Source organism: Danio rerio, chromosome 19 (assembly GCF_052040795.2).
Source record: "Danio rerio strain M-AB ecotype USA chromosome 19, GRCz13ab, whole genome shotgun sequence".
Classification (NCBI taxonomy): Eukaryota; Metazoa; Chordata; class Actinopteri; order Cypriniformes; family Danionidae; genus Danio; species Danio rerio.
Window position 1 is genome coordinate 10851680 of NC_141039.2, and position 22378 is coordinate 10874057.

Below are 22378 nucleotides of genomic sequence, written 5' to 3' on the forward strand. Positions count from 1 at the left end.
AAGAACAGACTGTAGGGGTCTGGAGAAACGGCAAGGGTCTTGAGAAACACATCTACCTACATAGGATAGTTAATTTAAAAATTAAAAGTAAACTTAGTAAAGTCATCATTTAGTCATTAGTAGTGCTGTATTTGATGTTTTGTACCCTTCTTCTTCTTTTAGAAAAGTGAAACTTTTAGAAATGTCCTTGTGTCAATCCATATAATGATCGTGAATACTCATTCATTCATTTTCTTGTCAGCTTAGTCCCTTAATTAATCTGGGGTCGCCGCAGTGGAATGAACCGCCAACTTATCCAGCACATTTTACGCAGTGGAAGCCCTTTCAGCCGCAACCCATCTCTAGGAAACATCCACACACACAAACTCATACACTCTGGACAATTTAGCCTACCCAATTCACCTGTACCGCATGTCTTTGGACTGTGGGGTAAACCAGAGCACCCGGAGGAAACCCACGCGAATGCAGGGAAAACATGCAAACTCCACACAGAAACACCAACTGAGCCGAGGATCGAACCAGCGACCCAGCGACCTTCCTACTACGCCACTGCGTCGCCGTCATGAATACTGACCGTCATTAAAAGGATTGTTCACCCAAAATGACAGTTTTCTCTATATTTACTCAACAAGTGGTATGTAAATCAAAAGCTGTTTCTCAGGGGTGGGACGACAACCTTTTAAATCGCTGTAATGAGATGTCAACCGCGGTGATGTGGTTATTACACCATATATAATTATACAATAAGTTGGGCGGGGACAGTTAGCAGCGAAACTGCTTGATTTCTAAGAGGGGTCTGTATGCAGACCTTGTCCAGTTGCAATCTGAGCTGCATGCAATGGTTTTAGAGTGTTTTCATACCTGCCTTATTTAGATAGAATAAATCGCACTAGAGTTCATTTTCCTCCTTGGTTGCGGTTGGTTTGGGTTGGTGTAAATGTAGCAATTGCACTCGAGTACGCACCAAAAGTAGACCAAAAAAGTGTACCGAGACCTGCTTGAAGAGCTTGGTACGCTTTAAATGAACATTGGAATGGTTAATTTGTGGTGAGAACATGATCCGAATTAGAATTAGACCTCGAAAAATATTGTGCCTTTTTGAAGAACATTATCTGATGAAACGTTTGCAATATTTTCGGAAGATGACCATGTCGCAGTTTAGCTAAATTCATTCACGGCTTCTCCTGAAGTGACTTGCTTCGCCGTTTGCATTGCATTAAAACATTGTTTTCCAGCCACAGCCGTGCTTCATTCTCGAAATGTATAGTTTGTCTAAAGTGATGTATACAAACTATATAGTATACTATGACCAGGGATACAATCAGCCAGTGCAGCGACTTTTTGTGTCTGCCGGTTTGTTTACTTGCGGGAGCTCCATTAGCATTTTTCTCCACGTTAATTCTGACCAATCGAAAAGCAGTTTAGGAAATGTGTTCAATAACATCTGACCATAGAGTGATGTGGATTTTGTCACATGACTGCATTTTGTTTTTTTCACAACTGGTTTCGGACCAATGTGGACCCAAAAACAGCAGAAAAATGCTACAATGTATCATTTGTTACCATTTGCCCTGACCAAATGAAACAAACTCCTAATGAGCACATTACCCCACCCTTCAGTGATGCCATTAGCTTCATTGAATGTCACTTATATGGCATGTCTTTGGACGGTGGGGGAAACCAGACCACCCAGAGGAAACCCACGCAAACACAGGGAGAACATGCAAACTCCACACAGACATGCCAACTGACCCAGCCGAGGCTCGAACCAGTGGCCTTCTTGCTGTGAATTGATTGAGCTACCCACTGAGGCACCGTGCTGCCCTTAAGCTTATTTAAAAAGATGCAAAAATTTACTCACTTGAGATATGCTGTATATTCCAAATGTTCTGGGGTATCCAGTAGGTTTTAATGAAAACAAAAATTCTGACCTTGACTGTTGGCCGTTGTACATGAGTGCCTTCATAGGACTCTATTAGCGTGGCAGTTCAAACTAACATGTCCAACAGTCACTGTATAGTTGGCCCTTAATCCCATCTGGGTTATGGCACCATTGTAACCTCTCAGATTCTACTCAAGCTTTCTCGGAGCAGGATTCAGATCTGCGTTACAGGAAAGAGAACAGACCACACAGACATTGGCATCTATTATGCCAGCCCTAAAAATCTCCCTTCCATCTGGGTTATGGCACCGATTAAATTCAAACCAGCATCTTATTCTAGTGTAAAATTCCTTATTGCCTATAGATTGACACAAATAGAAACTTGACAGATCCTCTGCACTGTTAACTTTACTGAAAATCATGAATGCGCATGCTCTGATCCGCTCATCTAATAAATGAACAACATGTATTGTTGACATAAAAAGATTAAAATAAAATGTAGTCAAAAGAAAAAACTAGCCAACATTCAATTGGGTACATTCATTACTGGTGCAGCAGACAGGTCAGGTATCTGTTTATATCAAGTTATTTTCATTGATGAAAGTTAATTTGATCTCATTGGTCCAGGTTCATTGAAAATACATGCCTCAGCCAACATTTCAGCAAAACGTTTCTCCTGGTACATTTCATGGTATGTTTCAGATGACAAATCCACTAGAGGCCGCTGTCTATTTTTTTGTGAATCCGAAATACGTTACTTAGGGTAAGTTTTGTTTTGTTGTCTATTTCAGATACACATCCCTGTACAAATCCATGCGAAGGCTGCATTTGTCCTACAGGTCACCTCGCGAACCACTAACCCAAACCCAACCAACAGTGTCTTCAAAAGCAAAGGTTATAGAACTGTGCACTGCAACCATGTACTGTGATTTTACATTTATATTATACTATCTGGCCTCATTTGCACCATTATATCCTCCTGGACAAAACTTCTGTCCTGTAACTTGGGTGGCACCTTTTTAAGGTACATGTTTGTTCCTGGCTGCTTAAAAGGTACATATTAACACCTAAAAAGTACCTCACAGTAACTTAAAGATACAAAAGTCAACTTAAAAATGCAAAAGTAAACCGTAAAGGTACAAAAGTATACCCTAAAGCAGGGGGCTATAACTGATCTCATTCCTGGAGGTCCGGTGCTCTACAGGGTTTAGCTTCAACTTGCCTCAACACACCTGCCTCGGTGTTTCAAGTATACCTAGTAAGACCTTGATTAGGTGGAGCTAAAATCTGCAGCACACCGGACCTACAGGAACAAGTTTGGTGATCCCCGCCCTAAAGGTACTAATGTCCACCAGTATGATACAAAAGTGAACCTTTTGAAAAGGTAACACCCCAGTACCTTTATTTCTGAGAGTGCATACTATTCATGCCACAGTTTTAAGGCTGGATGTCCTGTACAGAGCATATTCAGTTCTTCACAGAGACACCAAATTTTATGAAGTTTCATTATGAACATATCCTCTCCTTGGTCTTTAAAAATGTCTGACATTAATTTATTGACTAGGTGTAACATTTTTTTAGAAATATGGTCGTATTTCGTAAACATATCATTTCAATCAACTGAATACATTTTTTCATAAATCAGCAACTCAGAAGGAACATATTGTGTTCTTTCATGGAGGTCACAATCGACAAAAAAAAAAAAAAAAAAGTTGACAAATTAACAACAAGAAAATATTACGTGATTTCAAATCAAAATATGATTTTCTGTTATGACAAGACATTGATTTCATAGACGTCCATTTTAGAAGACACCATGACTAAACGCAAGTTTATTATGCATTTTAGCAGACACAAGTGAATTGGAAAAAAATTACTCCTCCAATCATGGCATTTCTTTTTTCGTTTCATGTTGCCATAAGAATGTGTCAATATGTATAGTTCACAAATGCATTGTCTACAATGGGAAACTGCTCCAGTGTCATCCTACCTTCTACTGCGACATATTTGCTATACCCAGAACTAAAACTAAATGCCATGAACTCTTTGATGTTGTTTAATTATTGTTTTACTTTGTTTGTTTATCAAGTCATATGTTAGTATTTTTAATTGTCAAATATTGTTTTGAGTGTGTATTTGATGCATTTCAGGGAACTGTGCTGCAATACCCTGTCCTGTCAGATTTTATATAAACTACACTAAACTAAAGTAAACTTATGGTGATTTTACACAGACACTGCATTAGTTAAAATCATATATCAAGCTGTTTATCCTTTTATAACATCGTTATAATCATTTTTAAACAAATTTCGATGTAATCATTTTTTTGTGTTATTTATAAGTTTGTTTTACTTTTTTATTTAAATGAACTCTGATGTCCGCCACAGAGCTCATCACCTTACATTCATTCATTTATTGCCCTTCGGCTTAATCTCTATTTCAGAAGTTGCCACAGCGGAAAGAACCACCACTCACCCACTTACATTAGGATAAAATACCAATTTTATGTAATCATTTAGTTTAAAATTATTTTTCTTATGCTCTTAACAATGTAATAACTATTAGGAACAAGAAGTTAAAAGAAAAGATCCCAGGAGAATACGTGAACTTTGTCTCTTTGCTCAACTTAATTGTACGGACACTTACTGTACAGTAAATGAATCTGTTGAATCATTCATAGTCTGTGGGCTAGTTAAGTGTATAATTAGATAAAGGGAAGTGGACTAATGCTAAGCTCCTTAAATCTGTCTGTATCATGTCACAAACAGATGTCACGGACACACTTTATAAGAGTTTTAACTTTAAAACAATGGATTCCTTGTTAACCCGCACAGTCTGACAAACCAATGTCACAATGTATATATTACTTATTCAGCTTCCTGGTTTCAAAGTGTAACATGTTTAAGCACTTTATGTTGAGTTTAAGTTTATTTATTTATTATTATTGAAAAGAGAAAGAGTTGAGTGCATTCAAAGACACAAAACGCATGGCCAAACTAATGATAATATCGCCAATGCTTAAATCCCCAGCCAAAGCGATAGGTTTTCTTTGAAGAAGTAACGTAGGACCAAAAACATAAACACACAATAGCATTTGATATCCAGTCAGTAAGCAATTAGTGACGTTGATGAATGAATAGGTGTTTCCAGGTCAGCCATATTGAGATCTGTTCACCTAATGCTTCAGGTCAAAGCACTTCATTAGGTCATGCGTGTGTTTTCTGGAGACCTTATAGCCTGACCATGCCATGTACACTCTAAAAAAATGCTGAATTCCATCTCCAACTCCATCTCAGTTGAACACAAATTAATAAAGTTAACATAGTGTTTTTTGCCATTTTAAGTTGATTGAACATAAAACAATTAAGTCATCCTTGAAAAAAACCCTTAAAGAACTGTGGTTTTAGCTCATTTTATATCAATAGTTTAAACAAGCATCAAAAACATTTTGAGTGTATTTATATAGCAACGTAATTGGTGGTTCATTCGGCTATATATATATATATATATATATAGCCGAATGAACCACCAATTACTTTGCTATACTGTATGTATTATGTAGCCCTTCCAGCCACAACCCAACACTGAAAGTTTTACTATTATATTACATAATTTTTTTTCATAGATCTTTTTATAATAGATTTTTATTTATTTATCCTTATATTATATTACACCTTGAAAAAGTGATTAGTTGGCGTAACTTAAAAAAGTGAGTAAAGAAATTGTCCTAAAATTATGAAGCAAATAAAGTTTATGCATTCATTAATTTTCCTTCGGCTTAATCAATTTATTTATCAGAGGTCACCACAGCAGAATGAACCACTAACTTATCCAGCATGTTTACACAATGGATGCCGTCCAGCCACAGCCCAGTACTGGGAAACACCCACACACATGCACTATGGCCAGTTTAGCTTATTTAACCCTTTGATGCACAAGCTTTAAAACAGATATAGAAAAAATAAACTTAGATGGGTCACTTTAGACCCATGTAGCGCATCAAAGGGTTAATTTACCTGTATCTCAGGGTTTTGGATTGTGGTGGAAACCAGAGCACCTGGAGGATACCCATACTAACATGGGGAGAACATGCAAACTCCACACAGATCTTACAGCTGACCCAGCCAAGGCTTAAACCAGCGACCTTCTTGCTGTAAAGCGACTTTGCTCACCACTGAACCACCGCGCCGCACAAAACCATGTGCATACTTATAAAAATTAAGTTTCAATGGGTTTACTCAAATTTAGAAGTAAAGTCAACTCAGTGCTTTTAAGGCAACATATTTAATCACTTTTTAAAGTAAAGTAACTCATTTCTTCTTATAGTCTACACAGGCTTCCACACATTTATATTGTCCAAACACAAATTAAGTTGACTTAATTGTTTTGCAAATTGAAGTGGATAGAATATAAGCAAGTTTTCTGCAAAGAATTTCAAAAATTGTGATTTTTTTCCCCTCAGCTCATTTTAAATAAGTAATTTGAACAAGTAAAATTTTACAGTAAGGTTTCATTTGTTTATTTTTAGTTCATGAAATAACAACTGAAATATTTTTAACGCTAGTTCATGTACTGTGAACCAGTATGAACAATTTAGTTTTTACTAATGTAACAAGGAAGAATAAGATGATGAGATGATGCTAAGACTAAAAACTATAAACTATAGTTTATAAACAATAAAAAAAGTAAAGTCTTCCTTTGTTTGATAAATTATCATATAATCTTTAAAAGAATCATTTGCATTTTCTTTCGACAAGTCTGCAATTGTAAAAACAGCACGTTTATATCACAGGCATAACACTTGTCTTCAAATTAAAATATGAATATCCATGCATTCTCAGACTGTTAGACATTACATTGTATTGATTAGCATTATAAAATAATATATTTATATAATTGTAAATATCTAGCAACACTAAATTTTTTATCTACAAACAAATAAATTCCCCTCAAAGGAAAAAACAAATTAGGTTTCTTTTTCTTTTTTGCCTGAGCATACAAAAAAAAAAGAAAGAAGAAAAAAAAAACATTGCACACTACATTTACCAGTGTAAAGAACTACAGCTGAACACACCTTAATCCGACAATAAAATGCCAAGCTTACATCACATCCCTTTAACAAAACTGAATGACAATGAATAAGAATCATACCTGCTAAAAAGAAGCTGCATTAAAAAGTTTTCTGAAGAGAAAAAAAGGTCCGCCAGCCGCAGTCGGTCTCAGAGTTGGGGCAAGTTAGTCCATTCCAAACACACTGATCAGATTGAGAGGGATTTGCTTTAGGGAGGATAAATTTAACTCACTCCACTCCCTCCATCCCTCCCTCCTGTTTTCTTTACAGTCCTCTTTAATTTCACAGCTTTAAATGATGTGCTAAACATCACATTTCTGCACATTCTTCACCATTTTGACATTTAAACTACTAGAATTTGTCTGATTTAAAGGGACAGTTCACACAAAAACAAACAAACAAGAATATTCTTACCCACAGGTAATCCCAAACCTTTATGAGATTCTTTTTTTCTTCCTTTTTGTTGTTGTTGTTGAACACAAATGAAGATACTTTGTAGAATGTTGGAAACTGGTTGCCACGGACTTCCATATTAGCAAATAAATACTATGGCTACACTTTTGCTGTTTGTTCAAACTACTAATTTAAAATGAGTTAAAACTACACAATTCTAAAGTGTTTTTTTTTTTTGGACAACTTAATTGTTTAATGTTCAATCCACTTAAACTTGTAAAAACGATTAAGTTAACTTAATCACTTTGTGTTGGGACAACATGAAGGAATTGTGTGGAACCCAGGATTTGTTTACAGTGTAAATGGGTTTCCAGCATTCTTGAAAATATCTTCTTTTTAGGATCATGTTTATAAGATGTAGTCTCTGGGAGATGAGATGGAGTCTGAATAATGATTGGTCGCTCTATCACACGTCATAGATTAGATATACTTAAACTAGAGAAGCTTTTCAAGTCAGCAGACTAATTACTTTCAGTGTTGAGAGAGAGCAGGATGGCTGCAGAAGATGAAATAACTTTGTACAGAGTTGTTTCTGAGAGGAAAGTGAATTGAGTCTTGAGCCGGCGTTTTTATCTAGCGGTCATGATGTCCTGTGAGGTTAAGGGGTCTTATTGATGGTATTTTCTCTTAAAACGGTAAACAGCGGTAAACACTACATAATACTCACCTAATCAGCTATTCCTAAGCACTGATCCAAGAGATCATCATGTGACACATGGCTGGTAATTTAAGGTGCTGTGATTTAAAGGTAAATTAAACTAAGTTAGTATATTTCTTCAATGCAATATTTTGGTGTTATGTTTCTACAATTGTAGTGCTTAATATTCTGAATTAGCTTCTACTTACAGATTATTCTAGTTGTTTGTGTCATTTTTAATCATTGGCTCTTTAAAGCTTGAACTTCCTGAGTCTTTATTTAAGTATGTTGATGTAGTACAGAATATTAAGTAGGGGGCGGGGCTTTCCTTTTGCACATCATTCCCTCATAGCAAACTAGCGGTAAGAGGGGCGTGGTTACATTTGTTTTGAATGAAGCTTTCAAACTGACTTCAACATTAAAGAACCGCCACTCCAAATGCAGAAGCAAATTTTCAGGCTTTGATTGAAGATTACCAAAACAAACTCTTTTTTTTCAGTGTATTAAATTCCATAACTGTTTATTTAAAGAGTTTTTTGAAGATTTTTATGTAAAAATATAGCTTTTATTTATTTTTGGTTTTTAGACATTTTAGTACTTCAAATTAAACTTTAAGCTTTCTAATATTTTTTCTTCAGAAATATTTTGGGATTTTTATAGTTTTAATTTAGTTCTGTTTATTTTTCCAATGACACAGCTACTAAAGCTTAATAATTTTTTTTACTCCACTTTAGTTATATTAGTGCTTACATTTATTTCAGTTAATAATTTTAAAAGCTTTATTTTAATGGATTTTAATTGTTTATTACTTAACAATGACATAATTTTATTTTGCCATATTTAATTTCAAATAATGTATAAACAGTTAAAGTCAGAATTATTAGCCCCCCATTTAATTTGTTTATTTTTAATATTTCTCAAATGATGTTCAACAGAGCAAGAAAAATTTCACAGTATGATTGATCATATTTTTTCCTCTGAAGTAAATCTTATTTGTTGAATTTCAGCTAGAATAAAAGCATTTTTTTACTTTTTAAAAATCATTTTAGGGTTAAAATTATTAGCTCCTTTAAGCTGTATATTTTTTTTATTGTCTACAGAACAAACCATCGTTAGTAACTTGTCTAATTACCCTAATCTGCCTTTAAATGTCACTTTAAGCTGTATAGAAGTGTCTTGAAAAATATCTAGTAAAATATTATTTACTGTCATCCTGACAAAGATGATAGAAATCAGTTATTAGAGATGAGTTATTAAAACTGTTATGTTTAGAAATGTGTTGAAAAAAATCTTCTTTCCGTTACACAGAATTTGAGGGGAAAAAATAAACAGGGGCTAATAATTCTGACTTCAACTACATGAATATAATTTTCTTTCAGTATTAGAATTAGTGATTTTAACAGTTTAATATAATTTCAGTCAACTTGCAAGACACCATTTCTATTATTTTTAGTTACATGTTCTTTCTCATACTTATTCTTCAGACCAGCATTATTTGAATTAAAGAGACACATTTTCTAGACTTTTTTTTAAACAATGACGCTACCAAAAAGTTTTATGCAAGATCCAGCTCCAGATCTCCAACTAACTGTATTTAGCCATTAGAAGCGTTTCATATAGCCTCATAATTGTACTTAAGTATGTTTCATAATCCAGATCTCCACATGCAGCGCTTTACACTAATTGTGTTTGCCAGGGTGCTAAACTTGGTTGATCAAGTCACCGGTGACCCCGGTCAGCCTGGTTATGACATGCCCATAATAGAGTCTGCTCAGGTGACCTGTGAATAAAACCTGCTTGCCATTTCACTTTGCCAACCTCAAACAAAAGATGCTGACAATGTCCTATAAAAAAATAATAATAATGTCCTTGTATCACATTGGTATTTTCTTTCTACAAATGAACATGGATTTGAATGTGAAAAATGAAAGCTGTTAACCATGATATACTGTTATTGGCATCAGTCCTACAGTAAATCTAATTACATAAACACACACGCACAGCTATGGGGATGTCTCATGATGATTTTTATACTGCACAAACTGTAAAAACAACAATGGTTAAAGTCACTTCTTAAAGCAAAGAGATTCTGTTTTGGAATAACAGATGTATTTAATATACAATATTGTTAAAATCATTACTGTTTAAAGTTTAGGGTCAGTGAGATTTTTTCCAATGGCAAGAACTTCTAATATTGAATAATCATGCACTATGAGGCTGCATTTGTTTGATTAAACGTACAAAACATAGCAATATTTTGAAAAAATCTTCCAATTTGACCTAAATATGATTATATACAGTATGTGATTTTTATATATTTTAAAATGTAATTCAAGTATGTGGCTTATTGAATTTTATTTATTAGTCACATGATCGCTTAGGAATGCTTTTAAATTGTTGATTTGCTGCTCCAAAAATACTTTTTTTACCACAATAAATTATATTTTTATGTATTTGTTTGTTAATTAATTAATTAATTAGTTTATTTATTTGTATATAAAATGATATAGGTCGTCACTTAAAAAAATCTATCTGTTCGTCCGTCCGTCCGTCCGTCCGTCCGTCCGTCCGTCTGTCTGTCTATCTATCTATCTATCTATCTATCTATCTATCTATCTATCTATCTATCTATCTATCTATCTATCCATGTCAAATAAAACATTTACCTATACTACAGTACATGTTAATAATATTACAGTTTTACTCGCTTTGGTGGATTTCTCGCAACACTCGTGCATTTCTGCACAACAGTTTCTCAAAACAATTAGTACAAATTGCAAAACCGAGATGATAACCTGCAAAAGCGCCTCACATACTCAAAATGAATAGTTCATTCTTCAAAAGCAAGTATTCATGTCAATGAAAGTGTCAGTATCATCAAAATGAAAAGTCCTGACACCATTGTTTATAAACAAGATCAAGTCAAAGGACTTTGTCATGTTTTCATTATGACAGTTTACTCTGTATATTTTTTCAATGCTAAAAAGTCAGATTTTGGTGACACTTCCTATGATGCTCAAGACAGCACTGTATACTATTTGCATGGCCATTTGAAAACTAAAGTTAGACATCGCTGTATTTAGTGAGGTATCTGAGTACAAGACACTGAATATGTATGTTTCACATTTTCACTGCATTTGATCTTCGAAATTCTAAATTATTCACAGCATTGTGCAAAAAGAACAAATACGGAAAATAATTTTATATATATATATATTTACAAGTTTAGTTACAGTTTTTCTCAGTGGCTTTGGTGCGTTTCTCACAACACGAGTGCATTTTTGCAAAACAGTTAATGCATTTCTCAAAACAATTAGTAGAAACAGCAAAACCTAGCTGATAACCTGCAAAAGCGGGTCACATGCTCAAAATGGATAGTTCATTCCTCAAAAGCAAGTGTTCATGTCAATCAAAGTGTCAGTGTCATCAAAATGAAAAGTCCTGACACCATTGTTTATGAACAAGATAGTCAAATAGATGTGTCATGTGTCATTATGACAGTTTACTCTGTACATTTTTTTTAATGCAAAAAGTCAGATTTTGGTGACACTTCCTGAAAATGCTCAAGACAGCACTGTATACTATTTGCACAGCCATTTGAAAACTACAGTAAAGTTAGACATCACTGCATTGAGTGAGTACAAGACACTGAATATGTATGTTTCACATTTTTACTGCATTTGCTCGTTACAATCCTAATTTATTCAAAGCATTGTGCAAAATAATACTGTAAACACACCCTTATTTACAACAAACATAAACTCCCTTTGGATAGAGCTGTGCACAACTATACACAATATTGCAGTACATATTGGAACTGAGCCTACAACATACACAGGTCTGTAAATCATTCATCAAATAGTTCAATTTTAAAGACATTTTTTAGGAAAAATATAGATTTAAATTTGTTTTATAAAATTTGTTTGACAGATTTTGACAACTAGTTCAACATTTTTGTATGTAAAGACTGAAGTAATGAATGAGGACTATTAGTTTTATATGGAATGACTGTTCAGCATTTACCAGTTTAGTTAATTTTGACTGACATGACATAAGCAAATGATAATGTTATAAACAGCAGAGAGTTGTATGAAAGCAATTGATGCATGTCCAAAAGCATTTGCAATTTGTTGGAAAGAATGAGAAACTGCTACTTCGTTGTGCACAAATGACTAATTGTTTTGAGAAATGCAATACCTGTTATGCAAATGTAAATAGTGTTGTGAGAAATGCACCAAAGTGACTGAGAAAAACTGTAAAATGTTGACTATTTAAAATGTGTTATTTAATATGCTTCCATTAATTTATCCAGACATTACCACAAAATATGTTTTTAAAAATATGTACGTTTTGTATAAATTTGGCAAATTTGAAGCAAAACTAAACCAAATAAATCATGTCACGGCTCCTCTGTCTAACCCTGCACACCAAAGCAGAGGATCTGGTTCTAATCTGGTGCTCAACGGCTGCTGAGACGCTCTCAAATAGCCTGCAGATCACCAATAATGCTCCAGATTGGGGCCTGTCCAAGTGAGGCATCTGCACATTCACTCCTTGTACATGAAGAGCTGCTTCCTGAGTGCTTTCTCTCTTAACTTTGGCCATGCGGGCAAGGTGAAACTACTTTAAATTGGATGAGCCAGTGCTTCAGACACATTGATGAAGAGCGAATTTGCTAAAGGAGAGAATCTTGTGTGTCTTTTGAGAGGCTGCCAACATCCGCAGTCACTCTTGAGTTAAAGTAAAGCACAGCCTATTAGATTGTGAAGAGGCTGAAGTTTGGCAAATGCACTCGAGGGAAATAAAATATATCCAACGGTGGAGACGAACTTAAGAAGTTAAAAGTGATGTCTGACATAAAAGATGAGATTACTGGTTAAATTATTTGGCTGTTGTAAATCTTGATAGTTCATCCATTTCAGATATTAAATATTAAAAGTGTATAAATAAGTTGGCAATTATTGGGGCATCTTAAAAGCCTAATACTTTGTTAAACTGGGTCCAAGTTCTTAACAAAGGCTTCATATATTGACAATTGTCTTGTTCAAACCTGTACATCTTACAGTTGAAACTAGAAGTTTACATACACTGTATCAAAAAGGCAGAAAACCATTTTTAAAAAAAAAGTCAGAAGTAACTAAACTTTTTCTTTTTTAGGTAGGTTAGGATTATCAAATTAGTTTCTGTTATACTTAATAGCAGAATAACGAGAGAGATATTGTTATAGCTTTTTCTTGAAAGTCAAGTTTACATACGATAAGATTTTTATGCCTCTGAAAAAGCTCAGGTGATGTTGTCAAGGTTTTGGAAGTTTCTGATTGGCTAATTGACAACATTTGAGTTCATTGGAAGCAGTACTGTAAAATAGAGTTTAAGGAAAACCTCAAACACACTGCTTCCTTGTGTGACAACATGGAGAAATCAACAAGCTTACAATTTTCTAAATAACATTGGGAAAAAGAATAATGTTTGGAGACATGTCCTGTGGTCTGATGGAACTAGGATTGAACTATTTGGCCATAATGACCAGTGTTACATTTGGAGGACAAAGGGGAAAGCTTAAAAGCCTAGGACCACCATCCCAACTGTGAAGAATGGGGGCGGCAGCTTGTGGGGCTGTTTTGCTGCAGGAGGAACTGGTCCCCTACACAGCACAGATGGCATCATGAAGAAAGAACATTATGTAGAAATACTGAAGCAACCTCTCAAGACATCAGCCAGGAAATTAAAACTTGGCCACAAATGGGTCTTCCAAACAGACCATGACCCTAAGCATACTGTCAAATTAGTTAAAATGTGCTTTAAGGACAACAGAGGGAATGTTTTGTAGTGGCCATCACAAAGCCCTGAGCTCAATCTTATAGAAAATTTGTAAGCAGAGTTAAAAAAAAACTTGTGTGAGCAAGACAGCCAACAAATCTGACTCAGATACACCAATTCTGTCAGAAGGAATGGGACAAAACTCTTTCAAACTATTGTGAGAAGCTTGTAGAAGGATACCCAAAATTTTTGACCAAAGTTATACAGTTTAAAAGCAAAGCTAAAAAAAAACAAAACAAGGAAATGTATGTAAACTTTTGAAATTTTAAATTTTAAAAATAAATAAATAAATAAATAAATAAATAAATAAATCTCATCTTATTCTGGCATTTAGCAAATGTAAATCATTTAGGTAATCCTAACGGACCTAAAATAGTAAACGTTTAATATGATTTACTGTCAGACATTTAAGAATTTATAATTAAAAATGTATTTTAAATGGTTATGTTTCTTTTTTTAGAGTGTGTGTAAAGTTATGGTTTCAGCTGTAATTGTTTTGTTCAATCCACTTAAATTTGTAAAAATTAATAAGTTAAATTAATTTGTTCATGTTGTCCCAACACAAATCGATTGTGGGGAACCCAGAGCTTTTTACAGTATAGGGAAAACAAAGTTACATACTTTTAAATGGGATGGTTCTTGATATTCAGTCACACATGACCGCTCCAACTTTTTTTAATAACTTTTAAGCTGCCTAAATATGGATTTTTTTTTATGTCAAACATGGTTATTGTCAAAAGATGGAGACTAAATCTAAATTTTTTCCCTCCAAAAAATTTAAGCGTTTTTCCAATGCCCAATAGCTATACCAGATTTTTCTAATACCAGATTTTTACCCCGGTTGAGACACTTGGTTTTGACAATAGATATGCCTCATTCACACGGGCATCAAATTCAACGCTTTTGAATGGGTGACGTCAATCGTTGCCGAACTGCATTGTGGATCCGTCGGCGCCACTTCAGTGGCGTTGCTCGCTGCAGAAGTTGGAACTTGCTCAACTTTTCAAGCACCGACGAAAGCATCAGCCAATCAGATAGCTGTATGCAAATACACACGCTCAGACAGTAGCCGATTGCGAACTAATTTCATTGGCTGACGCTGCAATGACGATTGCGTCAGGCCTAATGTTAGACACACCCTCTGTCAAGCGTTGACGCTGAAGCCCTGTGTGAATGAGGCGTTAGAGCGATCTTGGGCGGAGTAAGTGTAAACAGCTTCTGCCAACAAGAAGGGCTATTTACACTATTACACTGTTGCGGTAATGAGACATTTCAAAATTTGTAAAACATTTAGGTAAATTTTTTTCTAATTATTGTAAACAACGGTGAAATTTGTTGATTTAAAACTTTGTGTAATGTTAAATATCACCAGATTACTTTGGAGATTTCTAATTGAACTGCTGCCTATTGTAAGTTGAGGATCAGTTAAATAGCTTCCGCTGCTGGTGTTGTGCAATCATCCACTTACAGATGTAACTGATCCTTAATTAACAGCTCCTGCACTGATTTCTCCGTCCGTATAATGCTTGACTTTTGCCTCTTAACTTTGATCACTTTTCATTGGCTACTGTACCTACAGTAAATGCATTATGTTAGCTGAGGATTTGATGAGAAATTAACAGATGAATAGCATCAATGAGAATGACAGGGAAGCAGTACGGACAAGTTTTTCATTGTACAAAGCTTGGCTGTAATCTCTTTATCTCTTTCTCTCCTGTGCGTCAGGACAAAGCTTAATACTCACAAGAGCACACTTGGATGGCACACTGAGGCATTATGGAAACTGTGGGAAATGAACCTTTAGAGCCACTATGTATTTAGGCTGATCATCCTGAATTATGAGCTGAGTGGAAAAGAATGGCTCATCCAGAATTTAAAACAAAGTTATTTGATCTTATAATCAATCAATTAATTAATTAATCAATTAATTAATCAATTCATTAATCAAACAATCAACCAACCAATCAAATCAATATATTTTGTTGACCACGTGGCAAGGTTTTGAAGGTACAATATTAGTTTTGCTGACTTGAACTTTGACATGCAGCAAATTTTGTATTAGCTATGTGGAAATATAGATTTATACAATCTAGTTTCAAATTAACAGTGATATATACAGTAAAGTCAGAATTAATAGAACCTCACACCTGAATTATTAGCGCTCCTGTTTATTTTTTTCCCCAATTTCTGTTTAACGAAGAGATTTTTTCAACACATTTCTATTTAGCTTTAAGTGACATTTAAAGGCTAAATTAGGTTAATTAAGTTAACTAGGCAGGATAAGGTTATTAGGCAAGTTATTGTATAACAGCAGTTTGTTCTGTAGACTATTGGAAAAAAATATAGCTTAAAGGGGATAACTATTTTGACCTTAAAGGTTCAGGACACCCTGGAGAACTTTTTTTATATATTAACAGATTTGTGTGTGTTGAGCATCAGTTAAGACAATGTTAGCACCTCTCAGCTTTAATTGTGGGGAAAACTGGATAATTTTGAGCTTTTGTCAGCTAATTTCAGCTTCCGGGTTTAAAATTATTTTTGGGGCGGGATCAAAATCGGCGACGTAGCGAAGTACCGCAAGAGCAATGATGACGCATCGGTTTCTCATTATCATTCAAAGCGGAGTTTCCTTATCCTATGAGAAGAGCCGGCTGCTTAATTATTCATAAGAGCACGACAGCACGACAGCACGACAGTGCCAAGCTCAATCTGTGAGACACGGACCCATGGCACCCAGTAGCCGTTTATGAAGGCTCGTATGTGTTTGTTTCCATGATCCACGGGGTTTGTTGCATGTTTTTCTCCGCGATCCTGTCAGGGCCGATCATACAGCAAGGCTGTGTGTGTAATGCAAGCATTTTTGTCGGGAGAGCAGCACGAGAATCGGAGAATGGCGGATGTTGTCTTGTATCAGGAGTTTATTCACATTCAGACATCGCCGTGCTGCTGTGTTTGCCTAAATCCTCCAGATTACCAGCAGGACTAATGGTTAAAATAGACGGGTCAGGAGACCTGCTGCACTGAGTCTGCATTTAGATCTATGATTCAGACCCGGGGATTGAGGGAGAAGTCCTCATTTATAGTGATAACACGATTATCTTTATAATGATATAAATTGTGGTTGTCTGTATATGAAATTACGAATAACAAATGTAGCAGGTCATTAAATTACTGTTTATTTCTTTGCATTTTAACTTTGTAAACTATAAACTCATGCGTCTCCTCACGCTTTGTCTCAATTTGTGACATCAACAGTTGTTCGCTCCCCTTCTCCCCTGCTGGCCACGCCCACTCCTGCCCTATGCTCGCGGAGCTCCACGTCCATTAATCATGCATCTTTTGAAAAAATTCTGAAGTAGACTTTAACCGAAAGTGGGGGGTGTCATGGCCCTTTAAAATGGGGGGGTCTTTTCCACATTATCATCAGTGTGCAGCATCCACTTGTATGATGCGACGCAAGCCACAGAACAACGACGCCAGTGCTCTCAACACACACCAGCTAGTGCAGGAGTGGAGAGACAGTGTCTATTCTGTGGATGAGGATAATTGGGAGGGCCATCAGAGGGAATTTGGCCTAGCACCGGGGTTACAACCTGTTAGATTTTGCTGTATTTGGCTTAACCGTTCTTGGGGGGCTCGCCAATGTATTAGATTACTCTAACACATAAAATAAGTAAGCTGACCAAAGTTCTTACGGAGAGAAGACTTTATTGAAGACAATGAATAGTGCAGTTCCTGAGCAGTGATGTTAACCCGTCGGTCTTCAAGTAACTTAACCCAAAGTACTGTCTGTGAGACAGTACTTTATACTAGCATCAAACAAACCATTCTGTTTACGAAGCTCAGCAGGACCCTCTTCAGATGTTTCAGCTGTTGTTTTGCTAATACCCATTGAGATTGTAAAAGGGTCATTTAGTTCACACCTATCAGTTTGTGGGGGTCGAGGCACAGGTCACCCCATCATATCACATCAGAGTTTAATCAATGTAAATGCAACTGAACTAAAATGCACATAATCTTTCAATCCCTCCTCTGATCATATTTGATCATAAAACAAGTTAATCATGTATACAGCAATCTGCAATACAGGCTATATAACTTAAAGTGACAGAATAACAAGGCATGGTGAAGCTTGCATTTCCTCAAATGCCTGAGTCCATTTCTATTTGAAGTTGTAATGTTGTAGAAGTAGCAGGATGTGGTTGTGTTCTGTGGATGTTTAGGTGTGTTCATCTAGGTGTCTGGTGTTGTGTGTCTCTGGTCATCCTCTGGAACACCTGCAATCACACAAAAGCGAAAAGGGAAACGTATCTTGCCCAGAAAAAGATTTCAGAGAAATTTTCAAGCTGCCTATAGAAAGTATAGAAACTGTCCCTATTTAATATTGACAGGACACTACAGTGTTTATCAGTGGTGGTTAATGTCTTCATCCTCAGGCGACAAGCTAGAGCCTAAAAACTCTAGTCCCGCCATATCTGGACTCTGAAAAACACTACTGTCATCTATCCCTCGTCTCTAGGCAAACTCACGTTGATCCATTCATCAAGTCCCTGAACATTAATTATTGAATCAGATACTAAAACTTTCTCAAGTGAGCTCTTCCACTTGGATTTTAGTGGTAGTTTCTGAGGTTGTCGTGTCTTTACCCATTTACTGGGCTCTAAACAATGGCCCCTCTCTAGAGGTGACAAAACTTGATTAATGTCCTTATGTACGGCCAGGCTGAGTCTTGCTTCATTTTGGACAAGGCTGTCAGATGTCAGGTTTTCAGTGGACATGGGCTGGCTTGGGGCATGTTCAAAAGGGCATAGTCTGTTTCCATCCATACTGCATTGGTTGCCATCACGCAGTTCTTTTGCATCGTCCATCAGCATTTCTTTTGTTGAATTTTTATTTGCAGTCTGCATTCTGTCTAAGAATGATCGGTGATCTTGCTGAAGCTGTCTTAATGCCGCTGTATGTTCACCTCTCTCCTTTACGGCTTGTTTGGCAACACCATCTACTAGGACATCAAACTTGTTTTCATCTGTTGAGACTTCTGTGTCAGCTTTTACCCTATTGTTTGCATACACATTCAGTTCATCAGCTTCTGGAAAAGACGTCACTAGCTGGTGCTGCAGAGAGAGGTTCTTCAGTTTCCCTGCGGCTGTACAGCATTTAGCAGAGTCTGTTTTTGCTGTATTGTTAGCTGCTGAAACAGCTTGAACAGGTGGTCATCATCATGGCTTTGATGTTTTAAACTGAGCTTGCACTCACGGGCCCAGTGTCCTTCTTCATTGCAATTCCTGCATCTTCCTTTAGTTCGTAGTTTTGAGTATCCCATATACTCACGTTCTTTTTGCTCATCCTCAATTCTTCTGTTCTTGTAAAACAAACTTTCCGATTGCAAAGATCTGAGTCTGACATCTTGTGCTCTCTCCAGTTTAGCTGACCTTTCAACAATCTGGATGAAAGTTGTTACAGTGCTGTCCCAGTCATCATACCTGATTTTAAGATCTTTAGAAATCTCAGGATTGAGTCCATTGACAAATGCTGTTTTCAGGGGAATTCCAGTGTCTTTGTCAAGATCTTCACTTGTATTCAGACCAGAATGTTCCGTCCATATATGTCTGAAGCGTTCTTCAAACTCTGCAACACTTTCTCCAGTTTTCTGCATGCATGAGGTAATTCTTGCCCAATTGACCTCTGCAGGTTTCAGTTCAAACAAGAAGTTTTTTATGGCTTCCCATCCATCCTCTATGTTTTCTTGTGATTCACCAATCCTTCTTTCAACACTTTCTGTAAGTCTCTTTTGGTCACTGTCTCTTAAGGTGACATTAAGAATCATCACACCGTCTAGTGGATGTAAAATGTAGATTTTCTGCAGTCGTTGAAGAAACTGCCAAACCTTTCGTGGTTGTTTGTATACATCTGGCAGCTCTTTTGACCATTTGTCAACTTGCTCTGGAGTTGCTGGATGGTATGTCCTGTATGGAACATACTTCTTTACCAATTTTTTCACAGTGCGAGTTCGTCTCTCTCCATTGTCTTCATAGCCCTCCTCATTGTCAATTTCAACGTTAGTCCTTCTGTGTTTGACAATCACAGGAGCTAATCTAATCTTTGAGTTCACTGGGTCATGAACACAGGTGTTGATGGAAAGATCAGCCTCACTGTCAACAAAGCTGCTTGAAGATCTTGATTCCAGCTGTTTGGAGATCAAAGTCAATAGCTTGTTGTTTTCCTTTTCCAGTCTTTCTTTATGCGCCTTTAAGTTTTGCAATTGTTCAGCCAGTGCTCGAACTTTAGCTTTCTCCGCTTTGTTCTCACGTTCCAATCTGTCAGTCTCACACTTATGCTCATGTTGAAGAATTTGCTTAACCAAAATCACAGACAATCCATCCTTCTTGGTGGTTGTGCATAAGCGCTGTGTCTTTCCATAAGCCCTTTTAATGTCCAGCAATGCCCATAATCCACTCCCTGAGTGCTTGATGCTGTACTTCTTGCATACATCATCACGAAACTTCCTCAGTCCCAGCCTTTTGTCTAAATATGCATTCAAATTCTCCAACATCTGGTCAATGGTAACACATGGAGGTTCTGTTCCATGTTTTTCTGATGTTGTTCTCAGGGTAGCTCCATTAGCATAGTTTCTTGAAGACTCAGCCATGGGAAGTACAGGACAGTGCTCTCAGAGGTGTGAAACAGAACAAAAGGTGTTAGAGCTAATAAAGGTGCTTATTCAAATTTAAATTAACAGCAGTCTGTTAAACCATTACAAATACATAGACAGATTCAACATTTGTTTCAAAGCTAAAATAGTGGCTACTAAATTAGCACTTTCATTATTCAACATTTGTTTCAAAGCTAAAATAGTGGCTACTAAATTACCACTTTCATTCTTTCAGTCCCAAATCTTATTTGGCTACTAACAATCTTTGAACAAATGTATTAAACTATTACTTTTACAATCTCTTCAATCCCAACAGAGAATGTGTCAAGCTTTGCTTCTGCATTATCTTAGTGATTTGACCAGAATTATTTTTTCAGTTTCTACAATCTTCAAAGCAAGAATCAAGCCTAAAATTGCCTGAAAGCTTCTGTCTAATAACAATTCTTTTTGAGCATTATCTTAGAAGGCTAAGTAACTTTCTTTAGGATTTGTCCCTAATACAATGTGCTTAAATCTCACTGTATCCTTAAACCTAAGGCAAACAGCTTTCAGTTTTATGCCATCATATTGTAACAGTTAGAATTTTTAAAATTACAATAATGGCTACTGAATTAGCCCACAGTCAAGAATTCCTCATTCTTGCAGCAATATCAGTCTCAAACTTTTTATGTTTGCTTTATATGGCTCATAACCATCTTTGGAAAAATAAGCTAAACTGTTATTTTTCAATCTCTACAATCACAGCTGAGAATGGACCAAGCTCTGCTTCTGCATAATCTTAGTGATTGGACCAGAATGATTATTTAACAGTTCATGCAAACTCTAGAAAACGAACCAAACCTACAATGTTTTAAGATTTCTATCACAGAAGGCTCTGTTACCTTCAAAATTAAAATAGTGGCTACTGAATTAGCACCCAGTCAAGAATTCCTAATTCTTGCAGCAACATCAGTCCCAAACTATTTTACGGCTCCTACAGTCCCCTGGGGAAATGGACCAAATTATTTTCAACAATTCCTACAATCTCCATGAGAAAGGACCAAATTATTTAAATAATTCCTACAAGTACCCTGAGAATGGACTAAGCCTAAAATTTCCACTGCTCTTTCAAAATCTTTTGATAAATGGACAAATTGTTTCTTTTACAATTTCTGCAAATATCAAGAGAAAGCCTGAAATTTCAGCAATACTATCACTGTATTTAGTTTATTACTGCACTACATATACAGGTCGATCTGCTTACTTTAATGGTTACTTATAAAAGATGTTTCTTTTAAGGGTTCTTTAAGAGAGCTGATAAGTTTCACTCACCAAACTAGGATCTTTGAGATGAGATCCAGTTGATTAAAATAAAGGGTGTCCACAGATACAATATGTAGATCCAGGACTCGTCCACAAACAAAATCCGTTTATCTTCAGCTTTAACTGTAGATTCTCCAAGATTCTTCAATTCATTTCTTGTTGCAGTTGATGAGTTTTCCTCTTTTCAGTCTCTCCTGGCTGGCTTCGCCAAATTGTTAGATTTTGCTGTATTTGGCTTAACCGTTCTTGGGGGGCTCGCCAATGTATTAGATTACTCTAACACATAAAATAAGTAAGCTGACCAAAGTTCTTACGGAGAGAAGACTTTATTGAAGACAATGAATAGTGCAGTTCCTGAGCAGTGATGTTAACCCGTCGGTCTTCAAGTAACTTAACCCAAAGTACTGTCTGTGAGACAGTACTTTATACTAGCATCAAACAAACCATTCTGTTTACGAAGCTCAGCAGGACCCTCTTCAGATGTTTCAGCTGTTGTTTTGCTAATACCCATTGAGATTGTAAAAGGGTCATTTAGTTCACACCTATCAGTTTGTGGGGGTC

General features: G+C 36.1%; 3 protein-coding genes across 5 annotated transcripts in view; 1 reads left to right on the forward strand and 2 right to left on the reverse strand.

Moving 5' to 3' along the window:
• The window catches only part of si:dkey-14o18.2, a 66390-nt gene that overhangs the window by 22508 nt on the left and 21504 nt on the right, over positions 1-22378 (reverse strand). Inside the window, exon 1 of one of the 2 annotated variants that reach the window (XM_087295429.1) lies at positions 7034-7219. The exons of the other annotated variant lie outside the window; for it this stretch is intronic. The gene's annotated coding sequence lies outside the window, so the exon portion shown is untranslated. Of the gene's footprint in view, positions 1-7033; positions 7220-22378 lie in introns of those variants that run through there. 2 annotated transcript variants of the gene reach the window in all.
• The window catches only part of cacng6a (calcium voltage-gated channel auxiliary subunit gamma 6a), a 48009-nt gene that overhangs the window by 2907 nt on the left and 22724 nt on the right, over positions 1-22378 (forward strand). Inside the window, exon 2 of one of the 2 annotated variants that reach the window (XM_087293780.1) lies at positions 2674-2776. The exons of the other annotated variant lie outside the window; for it this stretch is intronic. The gene's annotated coding sequence lies outside the window, so the exon portion shown is untranslated. The remainder of the gene's footprint in view (positions 1-2673; positions 2777-22378) is intronic. 2 annotated transcript variants of the gene reach the window in all.
• LOC147839571 (uncharacterized) lies at positions 17555-22215 on the reverse strand. Its single transcript, XM_087295443.1, has 2 exons — positions 20726-22215; positions 17555-20670 (listed from the first exon to the last, which is right to left on the reverse strand). Exon 2 carries the CDS (start codon positions 20510-20512, stop codon positions 18995-18997), a length of 1518 nt encoding a protein of 505 aa, XP_087151569.1. The 5' UTR covers positions 20513-20670; positions 20726-22215; the 3' UTR covers positions 17555-18994.

Excerpts from the sequence above, each read along its gene's own strand:
- LOC147839571 (XM_087295443.1), bottom strand. The coding sequence starts at position 20,512 with ATGGCTGAGTCTTCAAGAAACTATGCTAATGGAGCTACCCTGAGAACA.